The sequence below is a fragment of the Artibeus jamaicensis genome, unplaced genomic scaffold, assembly GCF_021234435.1.
Source record: "Artibeus jamaicensis isolate MK-2021 breed Jamaican fruit bat unplaced genomic scaffold, CSHL_Jam_final contig_558, whole genome shotgun sequence".
NCBI classification, from domain to species: Eukaryota; Metazoa; Chordata; class Mammalia; order Chiroptera; family Phyllostomidae; genus Artibeus; species Artibeus jamaicensis.
Window position 1 is genome coordinate 1,229,429 of NW_026521886.1, and position 15,344 is coordinate 1,244,772.

The following is a 15,344-nucleotide window of genomic DNA, read 5'->3' on the forward strand; positions in this document are numbered from 1 at the left end:
TTATTTTTAATTGTGAGATGAAATAAAACTAATTCATAAGCCCTGAAAACCTGTAACTATGCACAGTACAATGGTAGTTTTAGTTTAGCTGAGTGAGTTTAATGATAATCATATATTGCCATTCTTTTTTTATTTGCATCTTCTAATCTGTATTTGTAACAGTAATTTTTAAACAACAACAAAAATACCAGTAGTATTATATATTTTAAAAGTTTTGTCCTCAAGTGTGGTGGTAGTGACATGGGCTGTGGCATCTCAGGTGTTTATTCTAGTCCAAACACCACCATTCACTAGCTCTGTGAACTTGGGAATGTTATTTAATACATATCTGTTTCCTCACTTATAAAATGGGGAGAAAAAAATTGTTTCTGAAGGCCTCTTATGCGAATATTTAAAATAAAGAGATATTTAATACTATAACAGTAGCTTAGTACCTGGCTTAAAATATGTTCCCATTAGCTGCCTTTAACCATTAAAAATGTTTTGAATTTAAACTTCTACATGAAATTGTTTCTGTACCTGATGAAAATGGAAAGTATCACTGAATTCATGCAATTTAAAGCACAGGTGGGCTCTAGATAAACTTACGCATTAGCAGTTTTTTTATTTAGAAGAGAAAACCATAGAACTTCTGAAACCCATTGAAGGATATAAATGTTGTCTCATCTCTTTCAAATGATATGCAAGTATATTTTGGGAGCAATTCACATTTATATTGTCATCAAGTTTTTGGGGGGAATGCTCTTAAACTACAATGTTCAAGTCTCACAATTATAAGTTAAGTCCTGTAATAATTATGCTAGTTATTCTTAGTTCAGTGTGATATCATGCTTGATAATATGTTGTGGCAAATATGTGGCAATTACCTTAGGTATTCTTACAACAGTGTAAGAAAATGGGTAGTAGTAATACTTTTTTAAAAAACAGAAGTAGCAATGGAAGCTTTAAAGTTTGTTTGGTGCCCTAAGTCAGGCAGCTAGTAAGTGACTCCATTGTGCTTTAGATCCCCATGTTGTGCCTTTGGATTATATATACTAAAAGTGCACATTAAATTTCAGGTGCAGATAATTTGATGTAATGTTATTTATGCATTTGCTTTAATACTTCTAAAAGAGCAAGTCATTTTTAATGATTTATGTTTGTTATTTTATTTCCTGATTACAGCTCGGAAGCCTTTTTGCATGTTACTGTTCCATTGAAGTCACTCAGGCAATATGGGATGGATACCTGCAACAAGCTGATCCATTTTTTATTTATTTCTTAATGTTAATAATCCTTGTTAATGCAAAGTAAGTATCAAGTTGGTTAGATTTTTCTTCTCTTTATTCTCAGAGTATTCTGTTAATATTTAACTCATTTGATTTTTTGTTTACAGAGAAGTTATTTTAGCACAGGAGTCAGACAGCAAAGAAGAAGTTATCCGTAAGTAGCATTTAATGTAGAAAAAACATTTCACCTCACTTAATTTTTGTAAACTCAGTTTCCTCACCTATAAATTAGTCTAAAAGAGCTCTGAAGTTCCCATTCAACTCTTACACACTCTTCAGGTACAAACCTTAGACTATTTTCCCCAGTTTTTCTATATTCATTCATTCATTCATTCATTCATTCATTCATTCATTCGTGTATGGGGTTTTTTTTTTTTTTTTTCACTTTTTCATTCCTTTCCATATACTATTCCTTTGCTTTCATTACTCAAATAAAATGCCTTGCCCTCCTGTCCTGTCCCTTCCTCCTTCTGTCTCCCTCCCTCCCTTCCTCTTTTTATCTCCCTCTTTCTTCCCTTCTTCCCTGTCCTGCATCCCCAGCCCCCTTCTTCCTCAGTTTACCTTTCAGTTAACTGTTTTCATGGTATCTCCATTGTGAACCCTTGGTTCTCCTTTTAGGTTCTTCCCACTCTAGCCCCCATACAGATTTAGTTATTTTCTTACTGCATTGCCTGGCACTTGGTACTATGTGTATGACAGTCTTTATCTTGCTAAATTTTAATCATTTATTTTAACATTTCTCACACAAGACTAAGTTCCTTGTGTTATTTTTATTTTCATGGGACCTGACACCTATCAGGTGTTTGTTAACTAAATAAACACAGTATTTTGATCAAGGCTAATGAATTTGATTTGATTGCCTGGCATCATCATTCACTAACAGAATTGCATTAACAGTTTCAGCTTCTTTGGGGACATCCACTCCTTCCTAAACAGTTTTAAAGGCATCAGTGTTGAGATTCCATTTATATAATTTTTATTATATTGAGAACATTCTAGCTTTGATACATAAATAATGTTCATTATTATTATATTCCTCATAAACAGTTTTTTTAATGTTGTTAAATCTATAATCCTATTTCAGAGTTCTTGGAAAAAACTCCATCCAGTTTGAATCTAGAAGATATAGAAGACCTTTTCTCTCTGGCTCAGTATTATTGCAGTAAAACACCAGCTTCATTTAGGAAGGTATAAGACAACAAATTCCCAACTATTTGGTATTTCACATTGTGGTATTTATACATTGTTTTATTGTTTACATTGTATCCATTTGGGTTAAATCTAGGTTGGAGTTCTTTTCTGTCTTTTCATGTGTTGCAGTTTTGTGTGATTGTCCACTGTAAATACTCTCCCTAGTGAAGGAACAGACAGACGAAAAAAGTGGTATAAAAACGTACTACAGGTCATCTCACCTGTACTCTGATGCTTATTATTTCTGATCATTAGAAAATTGATCATGAGATATTTCCTAAATTAGTGCTCTCTTGACTTTAAAAATTGTATTACAAAAATCTAATGTGGCATGTCTAATTATGCCTTTTTTATCTGTAGTTCAGCTTTGCACAACTTTACTGATACAGAGCTGTCTTATAAACAAAAAGGGTCACTTAGCCCCATAAACACCTAGACTCTTTCTCAGGCCAGACAAATGCATTCAAGAAAAAGGATGCTAGACTAGAAGCATGAGTGGTGTCAGGGCCTAGAAAGTAAAAGTCCAAGAAACAAAAACTCATAGTGGAGGAGGCAGAGAAGTACCTTAACAGTTGGTGCACTGCACACAGGTTTGTCTGTGACCTTACGTGACCATGAGAGCATTAATTGTCTTTTTATTTTTTTAAAACAACTTACTAGTTGGTAGTTCTGCCAGTGAAACATCAAGATGAGGTTATGTTCAGTATAGCATGTTACAAAAGGCAGGTAAGGGGAATCTCTTAAGAACATTTCCCTTGAAACTCATTAATTAAAAAGGAGATTCTTTTTGTTTCTAGGAACTAATTTCAATTATTTTATAATTGCCTTATATAGATTGCCTCAGTTCCCAACAATGTTGAATAAGTTAGATGGTAGAATAGTAGTTTAGGATGTAGGGTGAAAAAGAAGTCTTATACTTTCTTTTCCCATTTTTAAATCATTTTTATTTTTCAATTACAGTTGACATACATTACTGTATTTATCTCAGGAGTACAACCACAGAGATTAGATATTATATAACTTACTAAGTGATCACTCTGATAAATCTCACACCCATCTGACACTATACATAGGTATTAGAATATTATTGACTATATTTCCTTTGCTGAACTTTATATCCCCCTGGCCCTTAACAACCAATTTGTACTTCTTAATCCCTTCACCTTTATCATCCTTCCCCCATCTCCCCTCCATATGTCAGCCATTAAAGAGTCTGTTCTGCTATTCATTAATTTTGGTCATCAGATTTAGTAGTTGAGAAACATGTATTTATTATATTTTCTTATTCATATTCTTTATCTTTTTTTCTTCTTCATAAATAAAACCCCTTTAATATTTCATCTAATACTGGTTTAGTTGTGAAGAACCCCTTTAGCTTTTTCTTGTCTGGGAAGCTCTTTATCTGTCCTTCAGTTCTAAAGAGAAGCTTTCCTAGGTAGAGTAATCTTCATTATAGGCCCCTGCTTTTTATCACTTTGAATATTTCATCTTGTCATTTCTGGCCTGCAAAGTATCTGCTGAGAAATGAGCTGACAGTGTTACAGGAGCTCCCTTGTAGGTAACTAACTACTTTTAACATTATCTCTTTGTCTTTATGCCTTGGCTGGTGTGACTCAGTGGACTGAGTGCTGACCTGTGAACCAGAGGGTCACCAGTTTGATTCCCAGTCAGGGCACATGCCTGAGTTGCAGGCCAAATCCCCAGTAGGGGGTGCCCGAGAGGCAACCACACATTGATGTTTCTCTCACTCTCTTTCTCCTTCCCTTCCCCTCTCTAAAAATAAATAAATAAAATCTTTTTTAAAAAGATTCTGTCTTTGTCTTTAACCATTGCATTTGAATTATAATGTGTCTTGGAGTGGGCCTCTTTGCATCCATCTTGTTTGGGACTCTGTGCTTCCTCAACTTGCATTCCCATTTCCTTCACCAAGTTAGGGAAGTTTTCTTTCATTATTTTTTCAAATAGATTTCCAATTTCTTGCGCTTTCTCTTTTTCCAGCGCCCCAATTACATGAATGTTGCAATGCTTGAATTTGTCCCAGAGGTTCCTACTAGAATTCTGCATCTAGTAGACTGCTTGTCTCTGTTTTGTTTAGTTCTCTTCTTTCATTTGGGACAAGTTTCTTTGTCTCCTCATTTTGCAGCCTCCCTGTGTTCATTTCTGCATTTTAGGTAAAGCTGCTATGTCTCCCAGGCTTCAGAGTATCCTGATGTAATAGGAGTTCTGTAGGTTCCAGCGGCACAGCCTCCGCGATCACCCCAGCTGGGCACTTAAGGTACATCCCCTATGTGGGTTGCACCTTAAATGTACACCTTCCTCTTTTAGTTGAGCCTTGATTGTTGTTGGCACATCAATAAGAGTGGTTTACCCCCGAGCAGATCAGCTGCAAGAACTGGCCATCACCAGCAACCACTGACCTCTGACCAGTGTGGAAGATCAGCTGTGCAAGAGCAGGACTTAACTTCGTCAGGGCTCTGGTACCTGCTGAGTCTGCCCCTTAAGTGTATTGCTTGTGGAGGTGGTTGGGTGGTGATGCTTCAATGTGGTCTGAAGCTGTCCACTGGATGGACTGGTTCTGGGGCCTCCTGGGAAATGCAGGCCAGGATCAGCCACTTCCTGTGTTCTGCCCCAGGGCCACTCTACATGAGCTACCTTTAAAGCAATCTGCAGATGGTTGTACTTGTGCTGGCTTAGCGGTGCCCAAGCAAGACCAAGTGGTGAACAAAAGTCTGCTGTTGCTAGTGCTGGGGCTGGGACCACTTAATGACAGGTACAGGGCAGGCTGAGGCCAAATGTTGCTTGTTTGAGAGATTTTAGGAAAATCTGAAGCATGAGCCAAGACAGGCCATTTGAATGGAAAAGCCACTGGAAACAGTTTGGGTGGACCTGAAGGTTGGGTGGGGCAGAGTCTCAGGAAATCAGCAGGGCTGGGTAAACAGTATGAGCCAGGTTGATGGAGTTTTGAATATGGCTCCCACTTGTACCTACTGTTTATGCTTCTTATTCCCTGTACTTTCCCCCACCATTCTTGCTCTTCCTCTTCCTCACTGAGCACTTCATGCAATCTCCATTTCTGTGATTCTGTTCCTGTTCTAGTTGTTTGCTTTGTTTGTTTTTGTTTTTTAGGTTCAGTTGATAGTTATGTTTCTTATTTTACTGTTCATCGTTTTTGTCCTCTTTTTCTTAGAAAAGTCCCTTTACCATTTCATATAATCAGGGCTTGGTAATGATGAACTCCTTTAACTTGACCTTATCTGGGAAGCACTTTATCTGCCCTTCCATTCTAATTGATAGCTTTACTGGATAGAATCATCTTGGCTCTTTCATGACTTGGAATACTTCTTTCTAGCCCCTTCTTGCCTGTAAGGTTTTTTTTTTTGGAGAAATCAGCTGATAGTCCTATGGGAACTCCTTTGTAAATGATTGTCTCCTTTTCTCTTTGCTGCTTTTAAGATTCTCTCCTTCTCTTTAATCTTGGGTAATGTAATCATGATGTACTTTCGTGTGTGCTTCCTTGGGTCCCACTTTTTGGGGACTCTCCGGGCTTCCTGAACTTCCTGAAAGTCTATTTCCTTTGCCAGATTGAGGGAGTTTTCCTTCATTATTTTTTCAAACAAGTTTTCAGTTTCTTGCTCTTCCTCTTTTCTTTCTGGCACCACTATGATTTGGATGTTGGAACATTTAACAGAGGTTCCTAAGCCTCTCCTCATTGTTTTGAATTCTCGTTTCTTCATTCTGTTCTGGTTGAATGTTTATATCTTCCTTCTGCTCCAAATTGTTAATTTGGGTCCAGGTTTCCTTCCCTTCACTGTTGGTTCCCTGTGCATTTTCCTTTATTTCGCTTTTCATAGCCTTATTTGTGTCCATACTCAGTTATTGCTTTATTTTGCTTTATTTTGTGTCCATACTCAGTTATTTCTGTGAGCATCCTAATTGCCAGAGTTTTGAACTGTATATCTGATAGGTTGGCTGTCTCTTCATCACTTAGTTCTTTTCCTGGAGTTTTGATCTATTCTTTCACTTGGGCCACGTTTCTTTTCTTGGAGTACCTGTTATGTTGTAATTGGCAGATCTGTAGGTATTCATCTGGGCAGGACAACCCACTTCTCTGTGTTGTGGCATTGTATGTAGGGGAGGCATCTGAGAGGGAGCAGTGCCCCTTGGTCGGCTCTCTGCCTGCTCTTAGTCATTTTCCCTGCTACCCAGAAGCAAATTGGGCCCATCTGGTGGTGATTCCTGGGTGGGTCAGTTTATGTACATTCTAGGACCCCTATCTGAGGTGGCCCTGGAGGATGGTTTTTTTCTGTGGTTCAGTTGTAATTCAGTGTGGTTGTGGGAGCAGGTGTGTACCGCATTTATCATCTTCCCCGGAAGTCTTATATTTTACTTTTCAGTTCTATTAAGAGGAACAGCTTTTATTTTTCAGACATAGTAAATAACTGTAGAGTGTGTTGTTTCATTTCTCTGATTTTGTGTGAATTCTGACAGGGACTTTATATGTAGTTTCTTTTGTAGCTTTTAGCTTATAAGATTTGAGATGATATATTAAGTTTTATAAATCACACCACTCAAGGATGTTATATAGTTATTTCTCCTTTTATTGTGGTTTATTAAGAATATTTTTAGGGAGAAAATTTGATTTTGTTTTTTCTTTATAGTGTTTTAAAGTTTTCTCTTCAAATAGGATAACCACCACCTATTTGGTAGTACTTTGTTGGGAATTAAGGATGACGATGCAGACCTAAGTCAGGCTCTTTGTCTGGCCATCTCGGTGTCAGAGATCCTTCAAGCAAATCAGCTGCAGGGTGTAAGTAAAGGAAACCCACAGTTTTGTCAGAGGACTAGACCCATGAAATGGTAGGAACCAACATTTCCTTTATGTTTGTTGATTTCCACAAAATTAATTTACTGCAGAAATGTGGCCATTTTGCTTTTTTTGATGTGTTAAATCTTCTGTCCATTTTTATTTATTTATCTTTATTATTTTTTTAAATTTTTTATTTATTAGAGAGAGGGGAAGAGAAGGAGAAAGAGAGGGAGAGAAACACTGTTCAGTTGCCTCTCATACCTGCCCCAGCTGGGGACTAAACCTGCAACCCAGACATGTGCCCTGACCAGGAATCGAACTGGGAGCCTTTCCCTTGGGGGAATGATGTTCAACCATCTGAGCCACACTGTTTAGGGCCAGGTAGTCATTTTTAAACTGCCAGTGTTGGCAATATTTTAATTGTCAACAAACTAATTATTTTAACACCAATTTTTGTAAATTGTTAAACTTTTTTCACTTTAGCAAAACAACTTAATGGTGTATGAAGTACTTAGAAGTGAATTTAGTGTCTAACAGTTAAATCCTGGGTGGTTACACAACTAATTGAATTACGTGGTTAAACGCAGTAAAGCATATAGCAAAGGAGAATCGAGGAAGTACACATTTTTTTTTTGTCTATTCTTTTCTTCATTAAAATCTAACGAGCCAGTTCTTCATTCTGTGATACGTTCTTCAATACTAGTATTGTGACATTTACCCATGCATGTGTGTATTTGAAATGTGCAGTGTTTATCCAAATGGGGGAAGAGGAATGGACATGGGAAATGTTTTTGACAGTAGATCTTTTTAAAAAGAGTAATTCACATATTTTTTATTAGAACTATTATTTAAAAACAAATGGACCCCTGACTCTTGTGGCTCAGTTGTTTGGGTGTTGTCCTATGAACCGAAAAGTCGCCTGTTTGATTCTTGGTCAGGGCAGATGCCTGGATTGCAGACCAGGTTTCAAGTTGGGGGCATGCAAGAGGTAACCGATCGATGTTTCTCTCCCTTTTTCTCCCTTCCTTCCTCTCTGTCTAAAAATAAATAAATTTTTTAAGAATGAAAACATGCAGTCTAGTTTAATGAGACCCATGTGAACTTCAGTTCAAACTGGCATTTGAGAACCTCCTTCATCCACCAAAAACATTTAGTTCTTGTGTGAATTGAATTGTTGATAACTTTGTGGATTTATTTTCAGAAACAGAAATTGTATCTAGATCTGTGTTTGTAACTATATGGTTTTTAAAAAACTATTTAATATAATACATATTAAATTAAATTTTATATACTATAATTAGTTTTATAGTTCAAACTGATGTTCTCTTGCTATGTATTTTAAGACTTTGTGGTGAAGAACAATATATACAAAATGTTTTAACTGTTTAAAATGAAGAAAATTTTTTAGGATCTTAAGGTAATTTTCTTGCACCTGTACTGATTGGGTCCTTCTGACTCATTGTAATATCAATTTTTAATAAACCTATTTCTCTTCCTTTGGTGAATTGTTAATACTGTATTGTGTAAAATGTAACTCATGGCAGATTTCAGTACATCAAAAAATTTTTTCTTTCTTAGGAAGGAGTTCGCTTCTTTGTGGTGGATTGCCGTCCTGCAGAACAGTATAATGCTGGGCATTTATCAACTGCTTTCCACTTAGATTCAGATCTGGTTAGTATTGATGCTTATTAAAATTTTTTTAATGAAGAATTTTTTTCTTTGGCCCATTAATATACATATATATAGTATACATATACATTAAGGAGGGAGTCTTGTCCTTACATGATAAAAGTGTTGCTCGTGGGTTGCCTTTTCACCCAGGACACCCTCTGGGCATGATGAAAACATTGTTTACTGTGGCTTACCATTGCTATGTCAATAAATTCTAAGCTTCTTACTATAAGCTTCCTGATGTAGCACTCAGCATAGTGCCTTGCACCTAGTAAATATTAGCTCTTATTATAATTGGATAATTACTCTAAAAGTTTTTATTATAAGCCTTTATTTCATCATGAGTACTTATGCACATAATAGACTAATATTTAATAAGGGTAACACTGGCATATAGGTGCTGTGTTGTTGAATCACTGTCCTCAGGTCACTATAATTGAAGAAGTAGATGAAATAGTGAAATATTGCCCTGGCCAGAGTGACTCCTTTGGTTGGAATGTCGTCCCATAACCGAGAGGTCACTGGTTTGATTCCTGATCAGGCACATGCCTGGATGTGGACTCATTCTGTGATTGGGGCGTGTTTATCTCTCATATCATGTTTCTCTCTCTTTCACTCTGTCTCTCTCATCCCCTTTTTTCTCCCCTTTCCCTCTCCTCTCTCAAACCTTAAAAAAATAGTTAAATATTGTCAGAGATGCTTAGAGCAGTTGGTAGACCTATGAGTAACATCATTTAAACCATTCTGGGGTTACTAGAGCCTCAGTGGTAGAGAAGACAGACAGCAGTATCCACTTTCTCTGATGGTCCAATATGCCCTCTTCCCAGCTTGTCTGAAAAAGTTGACACTGAGGCTGAAAGGCATGTAGAAGGAAGGGCCTAGGTGGTGTGATGTTGAGGAAACTCATAGAAAACGAAGGCAAAAAAAACCCAGAAGAGTTTTAGGTGCCATAGGTGAAGCAGACAGTCCTAGCTTGTTTGCATCCTGAAAGTGAACTTTGCCTTTCTCTTCCGTGATTTATCCAGGAAGACTTAGATGGCTTGAAAATTTACTCAAGTGATTCATGAATACTTGAATTTAAAAATTCAAAGAAAATCTCCAGAGTTAACTATAAACAGCTTTCTTAATCTTCCAGACCCTTAATATATATTTACATATTGTTCACCTTTTTTTCACGTGCATCTTCACCTAGTAGCTCACTTAACAGTTTTCACTTAACAGTTTCTTAGAGATCTTTGCATTTAATTATTACTTTTTAATGGCTGTATAATACTTCTTGGTACAGCTATACCTTAATTTACTTTTTTGATTGATGTACATTTGGGTTGTTTTCAGTTTTCTTATAATAATCAGTGCAGTTTACATTCTTATACATATATTGTGAACTTGTGCAAATATTTTTGTAAGATAGAGAGGTATAGGTATAGAAGATGTTACTGGAGACTGCAGTATTGCTCTTTAAAAAGACTGAACCAATTTATACTTTACAACTGTTGATGAGAGTGATTGTTTCCTTCCATCAGCATTATTGGACATAACCAATTGTTTTTTATTTTAAAAGAATGATAGATGAAAAACTGGTAATTACTACTGATGTTAAGCATTTTTTTGTGAGTATGATGCTTATTTGTTTGTTTTTTATAATGCGCATCTATGGTTTGCCCATTTTTCTATTGGATTTTCACTGTGCTTTTTTAATGTCTCAGTACAGCAGCTTTAAAAAATTGTAGTTACTGACATACATGTTTCCTTGAGGATAAGAAATTAATTTGTAGATTAATGCTCATAAATAAAAGGCTTTGCCTATTTCTGGCTGTCCTCTAAGAAATATTAATACATGGCTTGCTATGTGAGTGGGAATAAAAATTATAGGTTGTTTTTGATGTATTGTTTTTAGTCTTGGACCATTCTACTCAGTGTTAAACTTTTCTTGTCGTGACACCTAAGGAACACTGTAGTTTGTTGTTTAAGAAATAAACAATAAGCACACATTTTTATCTAGTAGAATGTTTTCTTTGCATAATGGATCTCTATACCATGGACCACCATACACCAATTTAATCAGAAATTCCTGTGAATTATCAACTTTTGCTTTAATATATTATAGATACATTTATACATGTTTCTTTTTCCTTATCCTAGGGGTTTTATTTATAAGAGCTTTTTCTTTTTCTATGTTTTCATGGTGGATATTTAAATTATTTTTTTCCTGGAAAAAATATTTCAGGCTTTACAAATGTTTCTGAAACATGAGCTTGGCACATTTTTAATTTTATAAAAATTGTATAGATGCTCCAGAATCCGTCTGAGTTTGCACAGTCAGTAAAGTCTTTGCTGGAAGCACAGAAGCAGTCCATTGAGTCTGGCTCCATTGCCAGCGGGGAGCACCTCTGTTTCATGGGCAGTGGCAGAGAGGAAGAAGACATGTATATGAACATGGTCCTGGCACACTTTTTACAGGTATGCACACATATCATTTCAATTTTGCTTTGTTACTCCTATCACCTTTAAGAGCTGCTCATGGTATTTTTGTGCTATTACCTAATACACTGTTGTATTTATCTGTATTTTTTTCCTTACAGCTTATATATTTTGTGTCTATCCCCAGATTTTTATGTGCTTATCAGGTTTATTTTTTATGTTTAAATTTTGAGTCATCTAGAATGTTTTTCTGTGTAAAAAGTAAGGTAGGAAGTGAGAAAATTTTTTCCAGGAAGCCAACCAGTTGTGCTATCGATTTGAAATACCACCATTTTAATATACTGAATTCCTCTGTGTGTTAGCATCTATTTCTGGACTATTCCATTGCATTGATATGTATACTTATTCATATTCCTAGTACTTTTTACAGTAGCTATATAATTAATTTTATTATCTCCACTTTGGAATTGAATAAATATACAGGTATATTTATTCATGGCACTTAATCACCTCTTTTGTGTGTTTTAGTATTGTTTTTGGCACAACTAATCTACAATTCTGATTTTATATACTCTGTCTGCATCCCTTCTCTACAAAGCCTCACTCAGTTATGGCTCTTTCGTTATAAAAGTAGTTATTTATTAGGAATTCTTTGGTAGTTTATGTATAAAGCCCTCATTTTGTGTAATTCTGAACTGTGTAATCAGGAAGACAGTAAGCATAGCGTTGCACAGTCCATTCAGTTAGGGACCTTTCTGTTCATGTTCTATTTTACCAGGAATAGGTTTTAGAAAATTAGTCTAAAGGACAGAAACCCTGAAAGACAGAATAAGAGAAGCAGCAAGGTATTTGGGGGAGAGATTGTAAGGTAATTTTATACCTTGTTAAGAAAAGATTTTAGAAATTTAATACACAATAACAAACAGGGACTTGAACTGATTTTAGTTATAAATTTAACTGGTCTATTCTAAAAGTGTTCTGGTATAAACTCTATATTGTGAGGGGTGTCAGATGCAAGAGTTTGGAATATTGTGAACTTTATTTTTATAATTCAGGTTCTGTTTGTTTTAATTGTTGACACTATTATAGGTGTCCCCCATTTTCCCACCCTTTGCCCACCTCCACCTAGCCCCCTCCCTGGGTCTTCACCACACTGTTGTCTGTGTCCATGGGCACGTTATTGATGTGGTTTTAGAGGGTTTTTTTCTTCCATTTTTATCATGGAAGATTTCAAATAAATCTAAAAGGAAGGAGAGTTGAACTTTATAAACTCTATGTAAAGACATAATCACGTTATTATTATACTTTATTATAAAAAATCACCTAACCAGTATTCAGGTTTCCCTGAATTTCCCAGGATCCAAAATAGGACATTGCACTTAGATGAGGTCTTTAAGTCTCTTTTCATTTACAGATATGTAAGTTCTCTTTCATATTTTCCCCTTGCATGTATTTGTTGGGAAAAAACTGGTTATTTCATCTTATAGAGTTCCCTCATTCTGGATTTTGCTGATTGCATTCTATGGTATTGTTTATAAGGTTATGTCCCTGGTATTTCCTATAAACTGGTGATTAACTTAGAGACTTGATCAGATTACTTTTGGGGGGGAAAGGAGGTCTTGGGTGGTGTGTACCATCAGGAGGAAAATAAATACTACCCAGTTATCTCTCTTTTTCGTGTGTCTTTCTCTCTTTTTTTTTTTATCATTTCTTAGATCCATTAATTTTTAGTAGTTTGTAAAATGTCAGCTTTCTGTCATTTTCTTTTTTTTTACAATCACTAACTTTTTATTTATTTTTTTAAACATTTTTTATTGTTCGAGTACAGTTTTCTGTCTTTTTCCCCACTCCCATTTTTCATAATTAGCTGTAATATTTACTTTTATATTTCATTTTATAAAGGACAAAAAATGTTTTGAGAACTTAAAAATATTATTCTAATTACATCCAAAAATTCAATTTAACTGATTTTGATTTGACTCTTTATTGCACTATTGGAACTATAATACAAATAAAATTGTAGTCTTGTTGGAATCATGAAATTGTTCCCTCCTTCCCACTCAAGCACCAGACCTTACAATACACAAGGGAAATGTATGTACTTCTCTGTGCCAAAGTCCAAAATGTCAGAGAAAAGAAAAAGTCCAGAAAGTCAACATATAACCTTATATTACATTTCTCAATATTTATAGAATTATCAGAAGTTCTAATTAAATTGTATTTTGGAATAATTTAAAATTTATTTTCCATTACAGAAAAACAAAGAATATGTGAGCATTGCCAGTGGAGGATTTATGGGTAAAATTTTAATTTATTAATCCCTTTGCCTACACTTTTCAGTGGAAATTATATTATCATCAGAGCTGATTTATAGTAACCAAGTTAGTTAATGGATATACTCTTTCTTCAGTCATTCAGTATTTTCAAAAAAGACAAGGCCAGCAGAACATAGATAACAAATATAACATAGGCAATTGAAATAAATAAATCTTTAATGAAAGACTGTAAATAGATGTATTTAAATTAGCTTGTATTTGCCAAAAATATTTTAGTAAAGATGCACAAAAACTGCCCACGTGATTTATCGCTACCAAGAAGCAGGTAGGACTAGGAAAGAAGAGTGTGAGGAATACTTTTCTCTCTATACCCTTCCTTCTTTTGCTTTTTAAATCTGTTTTGTTTTCAGTTTATTTTTGCACTACTTGAAGATAACAGCTGCTAAAAAAAATGTCAGCTCAATAGAATAAAACAAATAAGCTGATGTTTTCAAATCTATAGAATCATATCTGGTAATCTAGGATAGTAAAATAATTGACAGAATCTCTGCAGGCAAGTATTTGAGAATATATGAAGAATTAGGTCAGAGTAGTAAGACTATAAAAAGAGTTTTTATTTTTTACGAGATATTATTTAAGAGGACAAACTTGTTACTAGTAAATAAATCCTAGAGCACTAATGTACAGTTTAGTGAATGCAGACAATGTTACTGTATTGTAATTCTCAAACTTGAAAAGAGACAAGTTCTTATTTATTCCCACCACAAAAAAAGAAGTGCCAATTATAATTATCTTACATTATAACTTAGAATTTTTGGTAGATTAGGATCTATTTCTAGTTGGACTTTGTTGACATTAGTAACAATTATGATTATCTCCCACTTGTCATGGCCTGATAACTAACTATCTTTGGAGGTCCGACATAGAGTGGTCTACAGAAGAGATTATTGTAATAAATAGTATTAAGCAAGTATTGGCCTTAGAGCATGAATAATTTATTTTCCCAGAAAAACCTCTCTTTCCAATGACAAAGATTAATTGATGTCTCCTTATAAAACAAAAGCCACCATAAGTTTTCTTTTTTTTAATTAGTTTACACTTAATATTAAATATTGTTTTGTATTCATTTCAGGTGTAACCATAGGTTTTTCTATTAATCTTTTATGTCATTAAAAGTGTTGCTGAGGTCATCTATTAATACTTAGAAGATTACCTTCCAAAAGGAAAAATATGAAGCCTATATATACAGTTATTGTCACCCTTAGGGTCAATTAAGTAAAGTCATATGTGTACAGAGGAATTAGAAGGAAGGAGAAGAGGAGGGGAAAGTTTTCTGTAGCTTGGAGTCCTTTCCTCCTTTTCAGAGACGCAGAAAGAAATACCTGTGATATGTCCTTGGATTCTTTTTCATTCAGCTATGACATGTTTATTATACTTCTCTGGTAATGAATCTTTCCAAAAGGGGTTGATATGTCAGGTGTTGTTTTTTTTTCTTTTCCTGCTTATCTTAAGCACTGCAGCAGCACTTGGCAGACATTAATGTGGATGGACCAGAAAATGGTTATGGCCATTGGATCGCTAGTACCTCAGGCTCACGGAGCAGTATCAGTTCTGCTGATGTAAGTGTATGTGTTGAATATGTTACCAATTCAGATAAATGCCCAGAAAAGGTGATTAACTGTTAAACCCCCACCATAACAGAAATGGAGT

At 35.2% G+C, this 15,344-nt stretch overlaps 1 protein-coding gene across 2 annotated transcripts in view; it reads left to right on the plus strand.

The window, feature by feature from the left end:
* Positions 1 to 15,344, plus strand: part of TBC1D23 (TBC1 domain family member 23) — a 67,831-nt gene that overhangs the window by 34,992 nt on the left and 17,495 nt on the right. For both annotated transcript variants that reach the window (XM_037160844.2, XM_053670283.1), the window contains exons 6-13: positions 1,165 to 1,289; positions 1,376 to 1,422; positions 2,353 to 2,456; positions 7,144 to 7,266; positions 8,845 to 8,937; positions 11,227 to 11,397; positions 13,614 to 13,656; positions 15,147 to 15,253. In XM_037160844.2, the coding sequence (XP_037016739.2) occupies positions 1,165 to 1,289; positions 1,376 to 1,422; positions 2,353 to 2,456; positions 7,144 to 7,266; positions 8,845 to 8,937; positions 11,227 to 11,397; positions 13,614 to 13,656; positions 15,147 to 15,253 (813 nt within the window). The remainder of the gene's footprint in view (positions 1 to 1,164; positions 1,290 to 1,375; positions 1,423 to 2,352; positions 2,457 to 7,143; positions 7,267 to 8,844; positions 8,938 to 11,226; positions 11,398 to 13,613; positions 13,657 to 15,146; positions 15,254 to 15,344) is intronic.